Below are 22,744 nucleotides of genomic sequence, written 5' to 3' on the forward strand. Positions count from 1 at the left end.
TAAGCCGGAAAGTTAAAGAAGTGCCTGGATGTCTTGATGGCTAAGGCAGAGATTTGCTCTTAATGCCAATCCCTCTCACTGTTTCACTGGTAATAGGGTAACTGAAAAAAGAAGCATGTTCAAGGACACTGGTGTTTGCATTAAGAAAGCTTTATGTTAAAGTATGAACAGCATTCCCAATAAAACATGAAAAGGTTTATATTGTATCTACAAAATTCAAGTCTTTGCTACAATAAATGCTATATTTCTTTTAAGCCTAAAAAGGTAAGGAATGTCATGATCAATCCGTACATTCTCTTTGCAGCATAAGCCTGGAGACTTTGATGTTTAAATTGGACAATCATAGATGTGAATTTCCTGGTCATCTCCAACAGACACAATTTTTGAACCATTTCCATTGTATTTTACTCCCCAGACCTGTAAATTAAAAAAAAAAAGTTCTACAAATGCCTTTATTTATAATATTTATGAAATGAACAGCCTTATTTTCTCATTATTCTGAATCTACAAAAACTGAGATGAGGATATTGTACTTTCTAAATCAGTGAGCATGGAGGCTTTAACCAAGCACCTTCCAGTATTGCTATTTAATTAGCATTCCTGTCCCTTCCCATACTCCAAAAAAAAAAAAAAAAAAAAAAAAATCATTTTTAAATACAGTACTAATCAAGATTATCTATAACCCTTTCAAAGAGTCAGAATCCTGAGGTAACCTAATGCCAGAAAGATGGAAGTCGTAAGATACCAACATTTATGCTTCCAGGAAGAAAGAGGCCCGACAACTACCCCGAGATCACTGCCTATAGGGAAAATCACAAACTGCTCCTCAGCTGGCCCCTTTTGTCCACCCCCCACGGTCAATAATTCTCACTCTGTTATGAGTGGCCTATGGAGCCTGCTTGTCCCCAGGAGCTAGACAACATGATACTGTGGACCATAGATTTTTATTTGCTATGTGTTGAATTAACTGATTCACACCTCCTTCCCAGACAGAATTGATGTGGTTGGAGTTTCTCTAGTCAGGAATAACTTCCTGATTATTAGGAGGTGATTTTGGGTGGTAAGCCTGTCACCCTATTCTGATTTTAGTGTTGGGATTGGGCTGCATGATGGCCTTTCACTCCAGCCTCTGAAACAGCACTGCAATGATCCATGCATACAAGGCAACACAGCTAGCCAGGACTTACTCCTTGAGTAAGATGTTTAAATCCAGGAGTGGAATATCAAGATTCAACCCCCTCAATTTTGTTGGAAACAATTTAAGGTGAAAAGTAAAAAGCATGAACAATATTAGTTAACTTTAAGTTTCATTTCAAAGAGAAGAAATCTATAGGACCATCTAAAAATATTTAAAATGTATTAAAAGCCAATTTTATACTGCCATGGACGTTTTATTTTCTATGCTTAGTTCCCCAAGACCTTACAGTGTGGTTAGGACCAGCAGCCTTGGCCTCACCTGGGAGCCTGTTAGAAATGCAGAATCCCAGGCCCTATGCCAGACCTAGTGAAGCAGCATCTGCATTTTGACTAGGTTCCCAGGGGATACAAGCACACATGCAAGACTGAGCAGTATTGCACTAGAACACCTTTACTATTTCACATAGTCACCGTGGCAAAGACAAAGAGGCTTGTGAGAACAGTTTCCTTTTAAAGACTGAAACAAAAGTTATCAATACCACTAAAGCCAAAAAACTTGTAAGAATTTCCAGCTTCTACTATATTAAAAAAAAAAAAAAATCACATCTCTTCTTTGGACAGTTCCAAAAATGACAAGTGATAAGCAATGGAATCTCCTGAAGAGGAAGGTCGTTGGTGAGCCTGCCATGGCCCAGCAGCCTGCCATGGCCCAGCAGCCCCCAGGAGAGGGCCCCAGACACCAGCTGCAGCAATTTCCAAAGACGGCATTTAAAGGCTGAGGGGCTAACACGATGTCTTCCGGCCTGTGTGGGGATATGCCTCGTGAGTTGCTAGGCTGACAGCACATCCCAGCCTCTGCACCCCAGACTGTGCACAGGAACTCTGGCTACATGGATGACTGAGCAGACACAACAGCTCAGGCCCAGGCATCTACTGGCATCTACAGCTCAAGCAACAAGGTTAGGAAAAGAACCTCTTTGGTACAATGGTCAAACAACCCCAGCTATCTAAAGATGAAATAGTAATGCCATACCTGATCCTGGTGATCAAAGAAGGTGTGAACACACGTCCTCGTTCCAACATCCCAAACTTTTACACTTTTGTCAGACGAACTATTTTAAAAAGTGAACATTAGTATCGGTTTGAAGTTGGAAGGCCTTCGACCAAAAATCCTTTGATGACTTACATTCTTCTAACTTCAGAACCCCCAACCCCCATGCCTCAGTACAGGAAATGGACAGGTATTGCATCATCACTGGGTGGCTTTCCCTCCTCACAGGGTAGCCGTTTTCCTGAAATTCTGATCTGCCTGGCCCTCATTTTAATTGTTCTCCAGGAGTCTCAGACACAGCTACCTATTTCCAGATGGGAGGGAGGCCTGTTAAAACTTCAAAACCAAGGCTCGCAGGAGGCCTCTAAAGCACTGTGCAATGCCTTCAAGTTGTCCATCTCCTGCTTTCCAACTGTCTTGACCATCCCAGGGCTGACCAACACTGAGATCTATAAACAACATTTTACAAACATTTACATATTTGAAGTTACCATTGGAACACAAGTCTACCTTAGAGTCACTTTGGTAGAAGCCTCAATTTATAATGAAAAAACTAAGAGTTTAACTGTTTAAAAGGATTCCTTGTTGACTTTTGTTCCAGCTAAGGTCAACTAACTTCACTAAATAAAAATTTTAAGAACTGCAGAAAACAAAGGCTAACTGAATAAAAAAGAGTCAAACATCTTTAAATGTTAAGGCAATCTATACAGGAAGACTGCCCTCATCTCCCCAGCATTTTAGAAACTGCTAAGAATCATTAAGTACCTGGAAACAAAGTGAGTGTCATCAGGACAGAACGCAACGTTCAACACCCAGGAGGCATGGCCACTCAGCGTACCAGCTAAATTGGCATGTTGTCTGAAATGGGAAAGGTTCAAACAAAATTGAGATGTTAATTTCTAGAGTATAATCACCGAAGTGGAAAGTTTATTATTAACTCTGCCCATAAACTGGACCAAATCTGCTATCCTTATAATGACCATGAATACTGTATCACAAATTCCCCTTTCAATGAAGTAGCATCATGCATTAGAGACAAATTTTAATAGCAGCATTAACCCATAATGTGTTGATGCCACCAAGAGCCAAGAATAAAATCCTTAACAAGCAAAGAGCTGAAGCTCAAAATGAACAAAGAACTACACTATAGAGGCTTCGCAAGCCAACCCCTAAGATGAGGAAATTGAGAACCAACGGGGCAAGGAAGCCATCTCAGGAGAAGGGCAGGTTCAGACTCTGGCCTGCACCGGCAGCCTTTCCATATGGAGCCAGTGCTCCTAGTCCAAGGAAAGCATCAAGATGTATTCATTATGACAGATGCAGCTTGGAGAGACTATTTTAAACCTAATCAAGAACAAGACAGGTCTAATTACAACAGCTATTTTCACTTTTTTAATAAAAATGAAACCCAATCACCTCTGGCAGGAGAACCACCATAAGGCCTAACTGAGGTCAGCAATTTTACCCCTGAACACAGAACCCAACAGAGTGGAGCAGACCTCAGTTAGGGGCCAGGAGGCAGTCTCAGTGGGATACAGTGGGACCATGGGAGGGTAAAAAGTCCTGGGCCTTAGTAAAAAGATCAGTAGTTGCTAGGGGCTCAAGGTGGGAGGAAGGGATGATCTGGTAGAGCATGGGATTTTCAGGGCAGTGAAACTATTCTGCATGATACTGTAGTTAGTGGTGGCTACACGTCATTATATATTTGTTAAAACTCATGGAATGTACAACACAAAGAGTAAACCCTAATGTAAAATATGGACTTTAATAAATAATAATGCATCAATATTGGGTGAAAAAAAACAGTCTTGGGTCTTCATTCAGTACCACCTCCTTGGGCAAATCACCACCTCAGCTTGGGTTTCTCATGTGCAAAATGGGGACACTAATCTGTGCTGCTACCTCATTGGTTGCTGGGAGGATCAATAAAACAGTGGCAATGGAAATCATAAAGTCACAAATGTAAGGACCTGCTGCATTTATACTGCCTCTGCCACTATCAGGCAAGTACAACTCTACAGAGACATCTTCTCCTCTCGGCTGTAGCACCCTCATTCAGTTCTAATTCCAAAAACTGCAGTTAGAATTCTACGTCTAGCTGATAATCTTTTGCCATAAAAAACTGCATTTTAACCAGAAGTGGGCTAGAGGGAGCAGTGTTCCTACTGTGAGGTTTAAACTCGAAAGCAATTATCACAGGCCCCTGAAAGAACACACACGGATGGTCAGGGTTGCAGTACGTGCAGGTGGAGGAGGTCTTGGCACCCTGCAGTGGATTAGAATGCCATGTTCAGGAGCAATGAGCCAGAGGCACGCCTGGCAGGGAGAGCTGACCATAGCACTGAGTCACAGTATGAAGAACACAGATCCAGCACATTACAGGGGGTACCTCAGTAGGGAATAGGAGTCAGGGCTAAAACTGATGGGGGAAAACAAGAAGACAAGGGGGTCTGCACAGGTTTACAATGATGGCTGTGAATGAAAGAGGATGATTAACTTGCTTCTATACTCACAAAGGCCAAAACCAAAAACACTCCCATCTAGACCTGTAGCAGGGCGGCTTATAAACTGACTGCTCCCTAACTAGGGCAGAGGCATGTCTGCCAGAAGAGCCCTACCCTTGAAAATGGATGCTCTAATTTTTTCCTGTCCCCAGGGGCCAGCTACAGCCCACGGCTCCATTTCCTCATCTGTATATTACTTACCTATCCGAAAGAATTTGAAATCAGTAAGCTCACAAAAATCAGGCTGCCTAAGAAAAAGTAGCAAGTATCTGATCCTACCAGGGAACCCATGCACATCCTCCTCCAAGCAGCCCTTGAGGACACACACTAAAAATGGGCGCTGAATGGGGGAGGACCGCCTGGGGAGTCAAGGTGTCTGATGTGACTTGAGCACAGGTCTTTACTAGGGCTGCTCCCTAGGGCTCCTTGTAACAATAAGGGGACAAGATGGACATCAGTAGTAAGGGAGACACCTTGAATCTCGACAGGTAACTTACACATCATAGATCTTGATGTAGCCATCATCTGAAGCAGTGACAAGGAGCTGGGAATCCGGGGAAAAGGTCAAAGAGCGAATGGGCATGGCATGGCCTGAAATTCATAAAGGCCCTTGTTAATCTGGTGAACCACTGCCTCCTCACTCAGCTTCCCACTGACAATGCCCCTTTTAATGATTACAAGCCACTGAGTTGAAATACTCAGGTGCTTCAGGCAGAAAAGCAAGAGTTCTGACTGGGCCTTTCCTCTTAATGTTCTCGAAACATCCACATAACCCCAGTCTCTCCTCCTGGAGCCATTTCTCTTTAGTTCCCTTCCCTGCCCTCAGCATGCATTGTTTTAAAGAACTTCTCTACTACAAATATGGCCACACAAGGAAATATACATTGCTCCTGATTTGTAAGGTTGAACAAATTAAGATGTTATTTCCCTACCAAATCCTTTATTACAGTGTAAAGGATAAACTATAGCAATGTGAGGAGGTAATAAAGTCACTTGATTAGAATTCAAAACCGCACGAAAGTATGTGTAATAAGGTCTCCCTCCAATCTACCCCTGTTCTTTAGCTACCCAGTCCTCCTTTCCAGAGGCCACCAGTGTGGACAGTGGGCACAATACTTTCATCCACCTTCAAATTATCAACAAAAAGTTGTTTTCAATCACAAAGTTCGTCAGAATCCAAAATGACAGAAATAGGCAAAATAAATATTAGCACACACATATATATAATGTGATAGATGATATAATCAATAAAAAGTAAGTCTGTTCACCCAAACAAGCATTTAACACTGTTACAAGAACTAGTATGTCTAGGTTAAAACTACAGTGACAGGCCAGGTATGGTGGCTCATGTCTGTAATCCCAGCATTTTGGGAGGCCAAAGCGGGATGATCTCTTGAAGCCAGGAGTTGGAGACCAGTCTGGGAAACATAACAAGACCCCATCTCCTCAAAAAATTTAAAAACTAGCCAGACATCATGGTGTGCACCTGTAGTCCCAGCTACCCAGGAGGCTGAGGTGGGACGATCCCTTGAGCCCAGGAGTTCAAGGCTACAGTGAGCTATGATCACACCCATGCACTCCGGTCTGGTAGCAAGACCCTGTCTCTAAAAGAAAAAAAAAAAAAACCTATAGTGACAAGATTAAAACCTGGAGGCATTTCAGTTTTCCAACTGAGATTGATATCTTGTCAATCTAATGCCCGTTTGCCATTTAATGGCATTTTAATGAAAGAATAATTCTTCCTTTGTGATTTGATAACCAAGTTTATAAAAATAAGATGATGATATATACCTTCCAGCGTATGCAGAAGTTTTCCAGTTGCAATATCAAAAATATTGATGATTCCATCTATGGCTCCACTGGCTAGGTATTTCCCATCAGGACTCTGTTCAGAGAACATATGGAAAAATTAGCACTTTCAGACCCCATGTTGTTAAGCTATCCCTACCAAACTCAAGCAAACCTCCTGCTGTCTACAGGTCTAACCAGCAACCTGGCAAACCACACCAGTGAGATAGCAGCTGCCTGACCAGACCAAGGCAGAATCTGTGCCAAGGACTGCAACAGGCTGGAAGGGCAAACTGAAAGAATCAGAAGGAGAAAAGAGAGCAATGTTTCCTTACATATGCAATACTAAGAATGAATTTTCCTCTCGTGTCCAAAGAATACTCCTTTTTCCCACTTTCCACACCAAAAATGTTCACTTTCCCAACATGAGTTCCTGTGGCCAGATACTGGGAATCAGGAGAAAAGGCCAAAGTCCAGGCATCCACTGAACAGAAAAAAGAAGGACAAAAATACAGTGTGAAAAGACTTGGCCTTAATTTTAAAAACTAAAGTTTTACCAAAAGACACATCTTTTTAAATTGGAGTAGCAGTGTCCTGATTCAGAAAATTATGTTGTAAAGACGCTAATTCTTTATCAAGTTTAAATTTAGTTTAAGGGTTTCTTAAATTTTTAATAAAAATAGGACAACATCAAGTGTTAGCAAGGATGTGGAGAAACCAGAACCTTCATACACTGGTGGGAATGTAAAATGGCACAGCCACTTTGAAAACCAGTTTGACAGTTTAAGTGAAAACAAACACCACAATACCCAGTAATTCTACTCCTAATGAAAACATATGTCCACACAAAGACTGGTACACTCGTGGTCTTCGCTTCCTCCTACTTCCTCACTTCTCCATGACTGGGGATTGTCTCTCTTCTTTTTTTATCTTCCTTTGTGGTGGTTCAGATTCTCCATGCATATTTTCAAGATAGGTAGAAACTAAGTGTTCATTTTCCCTACATTTATCAGACCCAAACTCATCTGAGGAGTTTTACCTTCAGATGAATTTAGCTGCTCTTTAGCTGTCAATAGCAATGCTTGCTTTTGTTACTGGACCAAATAACTGTTGGCTGTTTAATGGCCTTATCTAGTTTTATGCAGACTCCTATCCAAAAAGAATATAAACCCAACTTTCAGACTCCATTCTTCTATCTTTTTTTTTTTTTGAGATTGAGTCTCGCTCTGTCACCCAGGCCAGAATGCAGTGGTATAATCTTGCGTTCAAGCTATTCTCCTGCCTCAGCTTCCCGAGTAGCTGGGACTACAGGCGCACACGACCACATCCAGATGTCCAGCTAATTTTTTGTATGTTTTAGTAGAAATGGGGTTTCACCATGTTGGCCAGGCTGATCTTGAATTGCTGATCTCAAGTGATCCACCCGCCACAGCTCCCCAAAGTGTTGAGATTACAGGCATGAGCCACCACCACCACGCCTGGCCTCTTCTGTCTTTTTCATTCATAACAGTAACCTTTAAAACCTTGCCACACTTGGACAACACCCAGTAAAAGGTACTGTTTTATCAGGGAAAGTGAGCTGGATACATACGCCATCCTTTTACTTGGAACCAATCCAGCAATGATTTCTTCAGCTGCCTCGTGCCCAGGGCTGCAACCAGCATGCAATGACACCAGCATTATGACCCCTAGGAAAGCTTAGGTGCCCAAGATGAAAAGGTAGAAACAGTTCTGCCTCTTCCTCTTTTCTTAAGACCATACTTATATATTAGAGTTTTAATGGACTTTGCAGGATAGTTTGGGGACCCAAGTCCTCTGTAAGTAACGTAAGCAGAGTAAGGGCACATGTAAAGACAACCATCTGGGGAGTCAGGGTGCATCTGGGTAGCTTTTTCCAAATATATATCCCACCCCACGTACTCCGAACACTATGATTCAGTGGATCCAAAATATGGACTGGGTATGCATATTCTTAAAAGAGCTCCAGTGGTAAGAATTACAGACAAGAAATATTGCTTCTGAGGGAAAATACACTCAGTTTCCAGACAACCCAGCCTCTTTAAAAACTCTGGAACCATCATTATTTCTAATACAGGAACAGCCTAGAGTGGCTACTGAGCATAACTCGTGGGAGGTGAATCCATCCAGGGCATCAATCAGGAAACTGTGTTCATGGAACACCTAAGCAGCTCTTCTATCATCAGCCCACAAAGGGGTGTGCCACAGAATGCCAGGCTATTCGCACCCTCTAGCGGTTACCACCCGTTCTGGCAGAGCAGGTTCTGCTGGGGAAAGTTGTGCAGCCATTTATAAGTAAATGTGAAGCTCAAAAGAATCCTGAAATGTCCTCTGTGCTCCACATCAGTCAGCCTATGACATCATTAACTTCCGTCATCTCAGATGATGTTTACCAAGGCTGATGGACAAGATTATGCTGTTCTACAGTACTTAAAACAAAAAAATCGATGTTTCTTAAAAGTTTCAAATGTATCACATACCAGGAATCACACCCTTTAATCAAAATGAGTAGGGCTGACCATGATACACATATATAAGGACCCCACGCTTTACATTCTAGGCTTCCATAAGGCAGTGAATGAAGCAGTTCAGAACATGGTAAATAGAGAAACTCTCGAAAACACAAAATACAGGTCAAAAACCCCAGACCAGCAGTTCTGAAATCCAAAAAGCTCTGGAAACTACTAGCTTTTTCCACAGGTTTACTACCAAAATTCATTTGGCAGCAAAATCTAAGCTGAATTGACACAGGGCTATTTATAGCTTTTATTTATCTCACTTAGTGTAAATACTCACGTTTAGTTGCAGAGTGTTTCATTAGAGTGCTGTTTCCAGCCCCACTGAAGATATTATGTGAAATACAGTTCATGCATCCATTATCATCCCTCTCAAATCCAAAAAATTCTGAGCTGTAAAACACATCTATCCCTAAAGATTTTGGAAAAGAAATCATGAGCCTCCATTATCTCCCCTACAAGTAAAACTCTTACCAGGTCCTGCATCTATGGACTTTATCTGTTTGCCATTTTCCAAGTCCCAAAGACGAATATGAGCATCAAGAGAGCTGGATGCAGCAATGGGCAGGGTGTGGCTGATGTCCACAGACACCACTCCCAGCTGATGTCCCTCCAGACTCCACTGTAGGTCCAGCCTCTCATCACGCCTTCAACAGGGGACAGAGAAATGGATTTCTTCACACAGAACACACTTTACCTGGCATCTGAAATTCTGGGTCCCTGTGACTATGCAATACCAATGGTCTATGAAATACAGAATCAGAGAAGAGTTAATGAGCTACAGAACACCAAATGCTGCCAGGTTTTCAATGTAGGACTTTAAGATTTTTTTTTAAACTTTAGGGCTTTAATACAGAGTAACAGGAAAACAAGTTGGAAAAAGAAGCTGCTGTTTTATACCACCATATTGCTATAGATTTCTTGCCTAGAAAAAAGTATTTCCCAGACTGCAACTGGAGAGTTCAGAAGCAAAACCTCAGCCCCCAATTTTCCAAAGCTGTATGTTAGGGGAGAGGTACTCACCATTTCCAGACCTTCACCAGGTCATCCAGGGAGCCTGTGACCACTGTCTCAGAGTTTTCCTTCTTGTTTGTCCCCCAAGCAACTGACCAAATGGCATCATCATGGGCTAGAATGGAAAGTAAAGTCTTCTTGCATATGACTTAATGAAGCTGAAATACTGTTCAACAATTGTAAGGTAACGTTTATTCGTATTTGCTTTACTATTTTACAAAGTGCTTTCCTATACAGCTTTTACTGAAATTTTGGGGCCACATATGAAAATTGGAGGTTCTGAAGAAGCTACTTGCCCTAAATCTCATGCTTATCGGATGGGATGGTAGTACTTTGGACTCTAAATCCAGTGCCCTTTCTTTTAGCATGCTATCTGGTATATAGGAGTCTACAATGGCTATCACTTGGCTAAAACAAGTAAAACCAGTGGGGAAGACCCCCTTCTACCAAGAAAAGACCTAAACCAGGTAACAGATACTCCGTAAAGATCTTTGGAAACGAGTAGGCAGTTCAATTCTAAACAGTATAGATCTAAAAGAAAATACCTAATATAGCCTCCATATAATAAGTTGCCTTTCCCCACAAGTATCTTTATTATGGTTAATGGGCCAATTATTACAACAATCCTATGAAGTGGGTACTATTAATATCCTCATTGTATAGACAAGGAATGAGAGGTGCTAGCATTCAAATCCAATCTCTATTAATTAAAGTCTACCTTAAATCTAAGTCTGTAAGCTGTAGGCCACACCGTTGTATGTGCAGACCCGGTGTGGATGTAAAAATGTGACAAGTGCACATGGAGGCTTTACCCCTGCCTGGCAACAATTCTCCAGCGATACCTTCCCAAAATATGAATATAAAGGCATTAAACTTAAACAGCTATGCATTACAGACAGAGTTGTGGCTTCCATTTCAAACCCCATCTAACTCAAGCCTGCTAACTTGCCACCTGGATGACAATAGCTACATATAAGGTAGTTGACTGGCATGCCCAATTAGCCTATTAGTTACTTACACTAGCTAACCTGGATGATGCTTTTGGCTTAAATGTCAAACTACCTACATGTCACTACTTAGAGAGGAAGAGCTTTGATTAGGCATTCCACAAATTCCTTAGGCTTTCCCAAACTCATGGAGGCTATAGTGAAGAAATGAGATGGGTGAGCAGCCCATGCACAGACATGACTCCTTTTTGGATACAAAGCTCTGGACCACTGGTCAGCTACAATCCCAGCCCACTCTGACCTGCGGCCTGCTCTCCCATCCCTGCCACTGCCACTGTTGCACAGCTCCCAGCCCTCCCCATGCACTCAGTGGCCTCAAAAGAAATTCATCTCACTATTATAGGCATCACTTTCATTAAGGGCCAAAGCAAGTTCTGAGTTCACAAAAAGGCTCACGTTCACCTCCCCGGATGAGCCGGCGTTAACAGAGTTTTGAGGCTCAAAGCATTTCCTTCTTCCACCTCGCCAGCTGGGAAGCTCGGTCATGTCTTCCTCAGGTGGGAAAATTTTCCTCAGCCTGGAAGCCTCCAACCTATCATGATGACTGCTTTTTTTTTTTAGTTGGTTGTTCAGGTTTTTGTGGTTGTTGTTGCTGTTGTTTGTTTTTTAAGAGTATTTGTTTTCAGCTGCCAATTCTTCTGCAAAGTGAGTATACTTGAAAACTGCATATCTGGTCAGCATGACAAGTCTTAAAGAAACCAGGGACAACAGTTTTTTTCACAGATGAATTGCTTAAACAGGCAGGCTACTTACCTTGCTCTTGTTTGAAGAGAATACCATACTAAAAAAAGAACAGAAGCCACATTAAACCCATGGTCAGATTTCAGATGTCTCACATTGCCTCCAGAAAGCATTCCTCCCCAAGTAGATAGAGTCACTACCGTGTTAGTTACTTCCTCTGCTGTCAACCTGGCCATCCTACAAGCTCCTTGATTCCCACTCATGCAAGATTTGTACAGTCCTATCAGAAAAAAAATTCTTAAAGAAACTGACACTCTCTCCCCCTTCCTACTACCCACACTCACCCAAGAAGAGACCAATAAATTATGTTTTCTTTTTCTGTTCTGATCACCAAGGAAGCTCAGAGTCCAGTTTGCAGGTTAAATTTTGCAGCTGCATAAGAGCACACAGCATGCATAATAGTCTATTAACTTCGTCCCTAATCTTATTACAAAGATCTGTTTCTCCCGTTCTATCTTCTATCCTGATCTTGCTGCTTTTTCTTTTGTACAACATCTTTTAAGCTTCTTCTATTACTCACTAAACTGTGGTAAAGACTTAGAGGGAACCAGTCCTCCTCTTAGTATTTGCATTTTACTAGTCCCACCTAACACTGTGGTAACTAGGCGACTAGGTACCCAGGGTCATCCAGCTTTTTAGGAGCACGGCAAGAATGAGATGCTACTTTCTTGACTACACATCCAGAAAACCTACTGGACTTGAACTTGGCAAAGAGACCAACTGATATTCTTCCCTTCAACATGGGCCTTACCTGGTTGGTCATTTCCTTAACCAAGGATCAAGGGCAAAAGGCCAGACAGTTCTGTGGAAACAACACCAGGATTTCAGTGAGGGGTGTTATTAGGATAGAAGGGCACACAGGAAGTTCCCCTTGACCAAGAAAATAAGGCAACTCCTTATTATGAAGTTGTTCTGATGCCCTTCTATGGATCAGTCCCTGGAACCCCCTTCACACTCCCTACCAGGTGGTATGGTCTTTTTTCTTCCTCTGAACCTAGGGACTCAACTAACAGCTAATCCCATCCCACGGTTTCTTCACCTCAAGTGTGACTACAGAGAGTAACCAGTCTCTGTCCTTTGCTGCTTTTTAGAGAGAAGAAAACCACTTCTCCTTTTAATACGAAATATTATTTATTAAAAACAAACAAACAAGGGGAAATCCAAAGATGGTAAAGTTCTTATGTTACACGCAAAGGTCTCAACCAAAAATGCCTTTAAGAGCCAATAGTCAGGTAAATAAGGGCAGAGGCTGGAGGGAGACACGGTGTCAAGAGATTGAGACCATCCTGGCTGACATGGTGAAACCATGACTCTACTAAAAATACAAAAATTAGCTGGGCGTAGTGGCGCGCACCTGTAGTCCCAGCTACTTGGGAGGCTGAGGCAGGAGAATCACTTGAACCTAGGAGGCGGAGGTTGCAGTGAGCCAAGATCGTGCCACTGCACTTTCCAGCCTGGGTGACAGAGCGAGACTCCGTCTCAAAAAAAAAAAAAAGCCGGGCATGGTGGCTCACGTTTGTAATCCCAGCACTTTAGGAGGCCGAGGTGGGCGGATCACGAGGTCAGGAGATCAAGACCATCCTGGCTAACACAGTGAAACCCCATCTCTACTAAAAATACAGAAAAAAAAAAAAAAAATTAGCCAGGCGTGGTAGTGGGCGCCTATAGTCCCAGCTACTCGGGAGGCTGAGGCAGGAGAATGGTGTGAACCCAGGAGGCGGAGCTTGCAGTGAGCCGAGATCGTGCCACTGCACTCCAGCCTGGGTGACAGAGCGAGACTCCGTCTCAAAAAAAAAAAAGCCGGGCATGGTGGCTCACATTTGTAATCCCAGCACTTTGGGAGGCCGAGGTGGGCGGATCACGAGGTCAGGAGATCAAGACCATCCTGGCTAACACAATGAAACCCCATCTCTACTAAAAATACAGAAAAAAAAAAAAAAATTAGCCAGGCGTGGTAGTGGCGCCTATAGTCCCAGCTACTCGGGAGGCTGAGGCAGGAGAATGGTGTGAACCCAGGAGGCGGAGCTTGCAGTGAGCCGAGATCGTGCCACTGCACTCCAGCCTGGGCGACAGAGCAAGACTCTGTCTCAAAAAAAAAAAAAAAAAGAATAGATCTAATTTCTCAGGCTACATTAAGGGCTAATGGTTCTTATTTCTTTGTGTGTGCCACAGACCCCCTTTAGTGGCCTTTTTTTTTTTTTTTCCCAAGATAGGGTCTCGCTCCATCACCCAGACTGGAGTGCAGTGGTGCAATCATGGCTCATTGCAGCTTCAACCTCCCAGGCCAAGTCTTCTCTCACCTCAGCCCCCTGAGTGGCTGGGACTACAGGTGTGTGCCATGCCTGGATATTTTAATTTTTTATAGAGATGGGGGTCTCCCTATGTTGTCTAGGCTGGTCTTGAACTCCTGGGCTCAAGCAATCCTCCTGTCTTGGCCTCCCAAAGTGCTGGGATTACAGGAGTGAGCCACCAGACTCTGGCTCAGGATGTCTTTACAGAAAATACACAGGTTTAGAAATGAAACCAATTACAGTAGGTTCTCATTATTCACAACAATTATGTTCTTTTTTTTTTTTTTTTTTTTTTTTTTTTTTTTTTTTGAGACGGAGTTTCGCTCTGTCGCCCAGGCTGGAGTGCAGTGGCCGGATCTCAGCTCACTGCAAGCTCCGCCTCCCGGGTTTACGCCATTCTCCTGCCTCAGCCTCCCGAGTAGCTGGGACTACAGGCGCCCGCCACCTCGCCCGGCTAGTTTTCCGTATTTTTTAGTAGAGACGGGGTTTCACCGTGTTAGCCAGGATGGTCTGGATCTCCTGACCTCGTGATCCGCCCGTCTCGGCCTCCCAAAGTGCTGGGATTACAGGCTTGAGCCACCGCGCCCGGCAACAATTATGTTCTAAGAAGTCGCTACAGACACTAAATTATCCAATAGAGAACCACTGTTCCTTGGGAAACCGGTTCCTGAGAGCCTCTGGGCACATTCTTGTCAACCAATCAATACATAATCATGTTTTATGTGTGTTTATGTTTAGAGGCACTTACTGAATATACATCAGTAATTCATTAATATTGAACTCATACCTAAACAAAGCTTATCTAACACACATATTTTCTCCGTAAGACAAATCACAGACTTCTTGCATTTAGAAACACTTCAGCACTATGCTTGGGGGCTATCTCAAACAGTGGAATCACCGACAAAAAGCACAGAGAAAAACGTAGCACCAAAGACTGCAAAAATGACATTTGTTTACAATATGAGAGCTGACAAGAAGGCAGTGTCACCTTGTTTGACTTCAGCTGAGAACATGTGCATCAAGCGACTAAAATTTTTATGTGAAAAAAAGTCATGTCTTCCAAAGACCACAAAAGCATTTTAAGTATTAATTTGGGGGCTACAGATAAATTTTAGTGAGTAGGTGAATTCATAAATACAGAATCCACAAATAATGAGGATAGACTATATGCTAAAATTTTATTAAAATACAAAAACATATGTGCTTCTTTATTGGCTCATTATATATGCAATCTAGAAGCAAATTTAATAACTACCATAATTTCAAAGTTGTAAATGAGCTTACACAATACCGTGATATGAAAATATCTGTAATTTATATTCGTAACAAAGTCACACTGCTAATGTGATTTATTGCCTACATTCATAGTGGAAGAAAATGCTAAATTTCAGTTGGAGGTTAGGAAACAAAGATGCAATTTTTCCTCTCATCCAAGTTCACGGCCCTCGCAGTTCTACCCACTGTCAATTTAAGGGACCGTACAGTTAAGGCATCCAGGTTCAGGTTACTTTCTTTAAATCTGCCAGCCCAAAAAGCTGCCGAAGGTTTTCCAATAACAGAAAATCAAACAAACAATTTATAACTAATCCTTGCCTATGAAGATCTCAAATTGGTAGTGTTTTGTTTTGGTTTTGTAAAGACAAGGTCTTATTATGTTGCCCAGGCTGGTATTAAACTCCTGGCCTCAAGCGATCCTCTTGTCCCGGCCTTCCAAAGTGCTGGGATTACAGACAGGTTGGTAGTGTTTTATTCATTTGTGACCCATGAACAGGGTTCTTTCTGCCCAGGGTAGGAAAGACAGGAAAGCGCTAGAGCCAGTTTGGCTAAAGGGAATGGTATTCAACCTCTGCTTGAGCACAGCCTTCTGCCTGCTGAAGCACAGGCTTGTCCTCTTCCCTGTCATTCTGGGCCTCACATTTGGCAATGGATAGAAACAAAAAAAGAAGTAAGGCTTGCGGTAAGTCAACCTCCAAAAACCCGGGTTCCAAAAGACAAGGGTGTGATTCTATCAATGAGTGCACATTTGAGGATGTACAATGAATCCGGTCCTATTTTAAGTAACACACAAAGATTAGCTCACTGAAACCTCATAACCCCATTTACTAGGTACAGTAGTTTTTTAGCTGAGGTTTTGATTTCCACAGTTCCAGAGGTCAACCATAGTCCAAAAATAGGTGAGTAGTGTGCAGTAAGATTTTGAGAGAGATCACATTCACATACATTTTATTACACTGTTATAATTCTATTTTATTGTTGTTGTCAATCTCTTACTGTGCCTAATTTACGAATTAAACTAAGTAATCACAGGTATGCATGTGTAACCTGTATGAGAAAAAACACAGTATAGATGCTTCTCAACTTACAATGGGGCTACTTCCCAATAAACCTATGTAAAGTTGAAAAATTTTACATAGGTAAACCACGGTAAGTGGTCAGGGTCCACGGTCAGTCAGTCAGGGTCCTTCACTATCCAAGATTTCAAACATCCACTGGAACGTACACCTCGCACTATTTTCTTATTATCAGTTCCACTTTTCTAATAAGAAAATGGAGGCTTAGAAGCGGTTAAGGAAGCCCCCAAGGGACACTATAAGGTGGATACAATCTACAGTATATGCTACCAAGATACACTACCTCTTACTTCAGGGTCTTATGAAGGTCAGAGCTAAGAGACTTTAGACCTTAGCCCTCTCTTGCCATCTTCTCTCTTTGGGAAACTTTTCCCTAATTTTCCCAGGCAGAATTCATCACTGGCTCAGTGTTTCCAAGGAACACTACAGATGCCTCGATGAAACTACTCAGACAAGTCAACAGCTCACAGTATTGCACGGTACTTGGCGTAAAGCGCACCCAGCCTCTGTACTCGTCCAGTGATGTCTGTATCTGTCCAGCACGCTACCTAAGAAGACAAGCGTGGTCCACTACTGGAAAACTTCGGTTAATACCGTTCTCCCCCCTACGGATAACTGATCTCCTCCGCAGAGAAACCAGCCCTAATCTCGCTGCTGCCCAGAACATTCTCAGGACGCAAAAGGAGGCCACCTACGGGCCTCCCTCTCTCCCTTCAGGCCCCGTACACCGAGGGACAGCCAAGGCAAATGGAGTCACGGAAGCCACCCTCAGGTCCCAGGGCCTACAGCATCCCTGAACGGACCTGCTTACAGGCAGCCTCGGGCCCAACCTCGCTCACCCGCCCTCTGGCCTGCACCGTCAACTGCCCTAATGACCGCCATCCCCAACGGCCCTGCACTCCAACTCACCACTGCACTGCCAGGCCGCACGTCGGAAGCCGGGGTCAGCGCGACTGCGACGCGCAAAGATGAGCTAACGAGGGGGCGGGGCATCGCGCCGGCCCCGCCCTCACGGCGCGGAGCACGCCGCAGCGCCCCCTGCCGCCGCTACGCCGTGTGCCGGGCAGATGCCGAGAGGGGTGGGCGGAGAGAGGAGGGAGGAAGCCACGCCCTGCTTCCAGAGCCGTGGTAGCTGGAAATTTGTTCCTGGAAGCGCAGACGTTTAGCTTCCGGCAACTGCAGGTTTAGGGGCTTGTGTTGCAATTTCATTGCAAAATAAATTTGTTGCTAAAATAAATTCAGTGAAATCGAGGTTTGTCTTTCAAACTGCTAGTCATGACCCATTAGCGTGACAGATATCAGTTTAATAGGTTGTCACTGGCAATTTTTTTTTTTTTTGGAGGGCCAGGCAGAGTGGCTCACGCCTGTAATCCCAGCACTTTGGGAGCCGAGGTGAGAGGATCGCTTGAGCTCCTGATTTCCAGACCAGCTTGGGCAACATAGCGAGAGACCTCGTGTCCACTAAAATTCAAAAAAATTAGCACACGCCTGTAGTTCCAGTTACTTGGGAGGCTGAGGCAGGAGGATCGCTTAAGCCCTAGAGGTTGAGTCTACATTGAGCCGTGATCACACCACTGCACTCCAGCCTGGGGGGCAGAGCTAGACCCCGTCTCAAAAACAGAAAAAAAAAAAAACAGAGATGGGGCTGGGTGTGGTGGTTCATGCCTGTGATCCCAGGATTTTGGGAGTCGGAGGTGGGTGGATTACTTGAGGTCAGGAGTTTGAAACCAACCTGGCCAACGTGGTGAAACCCCATCTCAAGTGAAAAAATAGAAACAAAAACAAAATTAGCCGGGTGTGGTGGCACATGCCTGTAGTCCCAGCTACTTGGGAGGCTGAGGCAGGAGAATCGCTTGAACCCCTGAGGCGGAAGTTGCAGTGAGCCTAGATCACACGACTGCACTCCAGCCTGGGCAAAAGAGTGAGACTCTGTCTTGAACAGCAACAACAAAAAAAGAGATGGGAAGAGTCTCATGCCCCATTTTGGAGGCCGCCCTGTGGCTCAGATGTGGTGGCTCACTCCTGTAATCCCAGCACTTTGGGAGACCAAGGTGGGAGAATTGCTTCTGGCCATGATTTCAAGACCAGTATGGGCAACATGGTGAGACCCAATCTCTACAAAAAATTTTAAAATTGCAGACGCAGTGGTGTGCACTTGTAGACCTAGCTACTCGGGAGGCAGGGGTAAGGATCACTTGAGCCCAGGAGTTTGAGACTGCAGTGAGCTATGATTGGGCCACTGCACTCTAGCCTGGGTAACAGAGTGAGACCCTGGTTCTAAAAAATATTTTTCAAAAAAACTAGTTTTAAAGTTCAAAAATATAAATATAAAGAGAGATGAAGGACTATTAGACCACTTACAAGTAGGTGAAGTTCATCTTTGGGGGCTTTTTTTTCTTTTAAGACAGAGTCTCGCTGTGTTGCCCAGGCTGGAGTGCAGTGGCACGATCTTGGCTCACTGCAAGCCCTGCCTCCTGGGTTCAAGTGATTCTCTTGCCTCAGCCTCCCCAGTAGCTGGGATTACAGGCAGGCACCACCATGCCCAGCTAATTTTTTGTGTTTGTAGTACAGACAGGGTTTCACCATGTTGGCTAGGCTGGTCTCAAAGTCCTGACCTCAGGTGCTCCACTCCCTCGGCCTCCCAAGTTGCTGGGATTACAGGCGTAAGCCACTGCGCCTGGCCATCTTTAGGGGCTTTTTGAGGAGGCTGTGTGTGACCAGAAATTGGCTAACACACCACATCTCCCAGGACCTATTCTCTTGTCCTCAGTAATCTCACATTAACACAAAAGAGAAGACATCCTGCAACTCTTCTGCTGCGCAGGTGACTTCCCTGCATGCCAGCATCCTTAACCCTCAAGTTCACATGTTTCAAAGTGATATGACTAATTTTTCTCACTCATATTGACTGGAGAGCTATTTCTCTCCTTCCCAGCTCTGTGACATCTCTATCCACAGAAATTTCATCTGCTCCAGGTGGACCCTCTGCATGTCACTGGCTTAGAAAGTTTGGGTCAAAGTGAGCAGACTTCAAGACTGAATTGTCAAAATTCTTATGTGGCATCTCCTATAAGTCAAGATATCCTTGTAACCGTTCTGGATCTATTGGACCAGGGGGCAGGCATGTGCCCCTGAAGCTAAGGAAGAATGTACAAATTATATCATAAAGCCAGTGAGATGATTTTCAAACCGTAGAGAATTCCCTTTAGATTGACTTAAGTGCTGACTGGTGTTCTGGCACATTCCACAGAGCTAAATACACAGAAACTGACCCTGCATTGGCTGTGACGTGGGTTCTCGAAGTGTGGGAAGGAATTAACATTAGTACTACAAAGCAATGGCTTTTAGCAGTTAAATGAGTGGTCTGCCACCTTCCAGTATAACCAGTTGCCTTGGTTTTGGCCAATCCGCTGCTTTGTTTTTTGTTGGTGACATTTACGGGTTTTTGTGAGTTTTGGAAATAGATTATTATGTTACCTCTCTCACACCAAGATAATTGGGCCATCTTCACTCTAACTTTTAGCTTTTGAATATGAAGAAGTATTTTTGAAAGACTCCCACTTTAAGAATGGTGAAATTGGCCGGGCGCGGTGGCTCAAGCCTGTAATCCCAGCACTTTGGGAGGCCGAGACGGGCGGATCACGAGGTCAGGAGATCGAGACCATCCTGGCTAACACTGTGAAACCCCGTCTCTACTAAAAAAATACAAAAAATTAGCCGGGCGAGATGGCGGGCGCCTGTAGTCCCAGCTACTCGGGAGGCTGAGGCGAGAGAATGGCGTAAACCTGGAGGCGGAGCTTGCAGTGAGCTGAGATCCGGCCACTGCACTCCAGCCTGGGTGACAGAGCGAGACTCCGTCTCAAAAAAAAAAAAAAAAAAAAAAAAAAGAATGGTGAAATTTTGGCTATCAAAAGTGCTCACAACTGTATGACTAAGTGAATTTTAATTTGTGTGATCTGGGGTTATGTGAGGTTTTTTTCTTTTCTACACATTAACTATAAATACCACACCTTCAAATTATTCTAAAAGCACATTGATCACATTTATGCCTTTTAACTTAAAATTTAATTAAAATTTAAAATTAAAAAAGCATAAATGTGATCAGCATGCTTGTAGAATAATTAAGCCAAATACTAAGACTTTCCATTTCTGTTTATTTGCTCCCAAATCTGCTACTATTAATTTTCAATTGAAGCAAGTTGTTTTGGATAAAAATTCAATTAATCATCTCAAAAAAGAGAAATGGAATACATTAAGAAAAAAGTAGAATAGAAGATATAAGAGTGCATCATACATAGTAAAGTTACATCATGTTTTATAAAAACTGTTTCACCCATGAGGTTACTGGGTCACAAATGAAAATACATTTCTTGCTATGAGTCATGGCCAAACACTTTGAAAATCATCGTACTAAAGACTTTCTAGCTTTATAATTCTATAATTACGACAAGAACTCCAAACCATTCATTCAAAAAGGATGTAATAAGTACCTACTTTCACCCCATCCCCCCCAGAGGGCCAGACATATGAGGTCGCTGGCATGACCTTAGCACTGGGACTATAAAGCTAGAATAATTGGCCTTTTTTACACTGTGGATGTCTCAGGCATCTGATGAAGTCTATGAATCCTGTCTCAGAACAATGGGGGTTTTTTTTGGAAGAAAAAATTTTAATTGCTATTGCAAAATAAAATCCATATGGAGTAGAAATTGGTTTTGATAGCATTATTACAGAATACCTTCTAGAAAGTGGAGGTAACTGGATATAAGATTCTGGCAGCAGTTTAATAGAACAGTCCCAGATGCGTAGGTTGAGGCCAACACCTAATTAGGGTGAACGGTTTGTGTTTGTGGGTGTAATTTTGGACAATATAAGGAGAAACGTTACACTGTGCACAAACCAAATTTAATTTTTTTACAAGTGTTGTGAAGTTTCATATAGTAAAAGGTTTTTGCTACATGCACTTCATTTTCACATTAAGAGTGTTTAGAATACCTAAACACAAAAGAGATCATTCATGTAAGATATGCCACTCCTTGATATAATAATACATGCAGTTCAAAATGTTCACACTTTTTTTTTTTTTTTTTTGTAGATGGAGTCTCGCTCTGTCTCCCAGGCTGGAGTGCAGTGGCGCAATCTCGGCTCACTGCAAGCTCCGCCTACCGGGTTCACGCCATTCTCCTGCTTCCCAAGTAGCTCGGACTACAGGCGCCTGCCACCACGCCTGGCTAATATTTTTTGTATTTCTTTTAGTAGAGACGGGGTTTCACCATGTTAGCCAGGATGGTCTCGATCTCCTGACCTCATGATCCACCCGCCTTGGCCTCCCAAAGTGTTGGGATTACAGGCGTGAGCCACCGTGTCCGGCCAACGTTTACACTATTGATGCAGTAGCTGCTGCCATCACAGGGCTGTGGCGGGGAGGCACAGCTGGGGCTGCATGCCGGTGGATGTCTCGCCCCTTCTGAGTTGGGGAGAGCTCCCCGGGTGCTGCTCCGGCCGCCCAAACCGCAGCTGCAGACTCAGGCCTCCTGCTTTAGGGAGCAGGCAGGATCCCCACCCTCCTGGGCGGGGCTACAACCGCCCAATCTGCGGCTGTGGATCCGAGCCTCCCTGTGCTCTTGGAGAGGGCTGGCAGCAGGCAAGATCTGCCCTCCTAGGTGCAGGACCCAGAGAGTTTCTGCAGCCTGCACCCTCGTGGACCCCAGAAAGGACCCCACTGCACCACCCCCCCGCCCCCGCCGTCGCTTGGGGATGTCTGTTCCTGCTGCCTGGCCTCTCTCGGCTGCCACCCCTGCTCTGATCTTGGAACAGGGCTTGGGGCCAAGCCCCAGAGGCCATGAATGGCAGTGGGAGGCAGATTGTTTCCTGGGCAGAAGTGGGTAGGTCTCCAGTAAGGCCCCATCTTCAGGTCAGGGAGGGACTGAAGACTGGGGACCAGGCTGCCAGTCCCACAGACCTGAGTGGGAGCTTGTAGTGCCTCCTCCAGGCCCACCCATGGCTGCCAATGGGCCAATCAGCACACACTTCCTCCTTTCTGAGGTCCATAAAAGCCCTGGGCTCAGCCAAACTGCAGGAGAGGACAGAGAGACAGCAGGAAGAGCAGCTGTAGAGAGGAGCTACTGTCTGCCAGAGCTGCAGAGACCTGCGGAGACTTTCAAAGGACCTGCGGAGAGGAGGCCTGCTTCCTCCTGTAGAGACTTCCAAATGACCTGAGGAGAGGATCCCCCAGAACAGCCTCCTTCTCCAGGAGCAGGTCTTTTTTCTGCTAAGAGCAGCTCCCCTCCTCAGGGTTGGGTCTTCTTTCCGCTGAGAGCAGC

General features: G+C 44.0%; 1 protein-coding gene across 3 annotated transcripts; it reads right to left on the bottom strand.

Annotated features, from left to right (window-relative positions):
- Window positions 1-132: 132 nt before the first annotated feature.
- On the bottom strand, window positions 133-17,558 carry WDR61 (WD repeat domain 61). 3 transcript variants are annotated; one of them, XM_033238164.1, is made up of 11 exons: window positions 17,331-17,424; window positions 12,528-12,578; window positions 11,789-11,816; window positions 10,038-10,162; window positions 9,489-9,661; window positions 6,816-6,964; window positions 6,484-6,577; window positions 5,190-5,283; window positions 2,954-3,046; window positions 2,171-2,249; window positions 133-417 (listed from the first exon to the last, which is right to left on the bottom strand). In XM_033238164.1, the coding sequence occupies exons 3-11, from the start codon at window positions 11,813-11,815 to the stop codon at window positions 328-330; spliced, it is 924 nt and encodes a 307-aa protein (XP_033094055.1). In that variant the 5' UTR covers window position 11,816; window positions 12,528-12,578; window positions 17,331-17,424; the 3' UTR covers window positions 133-327. The 3 variants fall into 3 exon arrangements, with proteins under 3 accessions (XP_033094055.1, XP_033094231.1, XP_033094143.1); XM_033238340.1 differs by having other exon boundaries at window positions 10,038-10,143; window positions 17,225-17,373; XM_033238252.1 differs by having other exon boundaries at window positions 135-417; window positions 10,038-10,143; window positions 17,331-17,558.
- Window positions 17,559-22,744: the final 5,186 nt, after the last annotated feature.

The sequence above is a fragment of the Trachypithecus francoisi genome, unplaced genomic scaffold (assembly GCF_009764315.1).
Source record: "Trachypithecus francoisi isolate TF-2019V2 unplaced genomic scaffold, Tfra_2.0 Contig00110, whole genome shotgun sequence".
NCBI lineage: Eukaryota > Metazoa > Chordata > Mammalia > Primates > Cercopithecidae > Trachypithecus > Trachypithecus francoisi.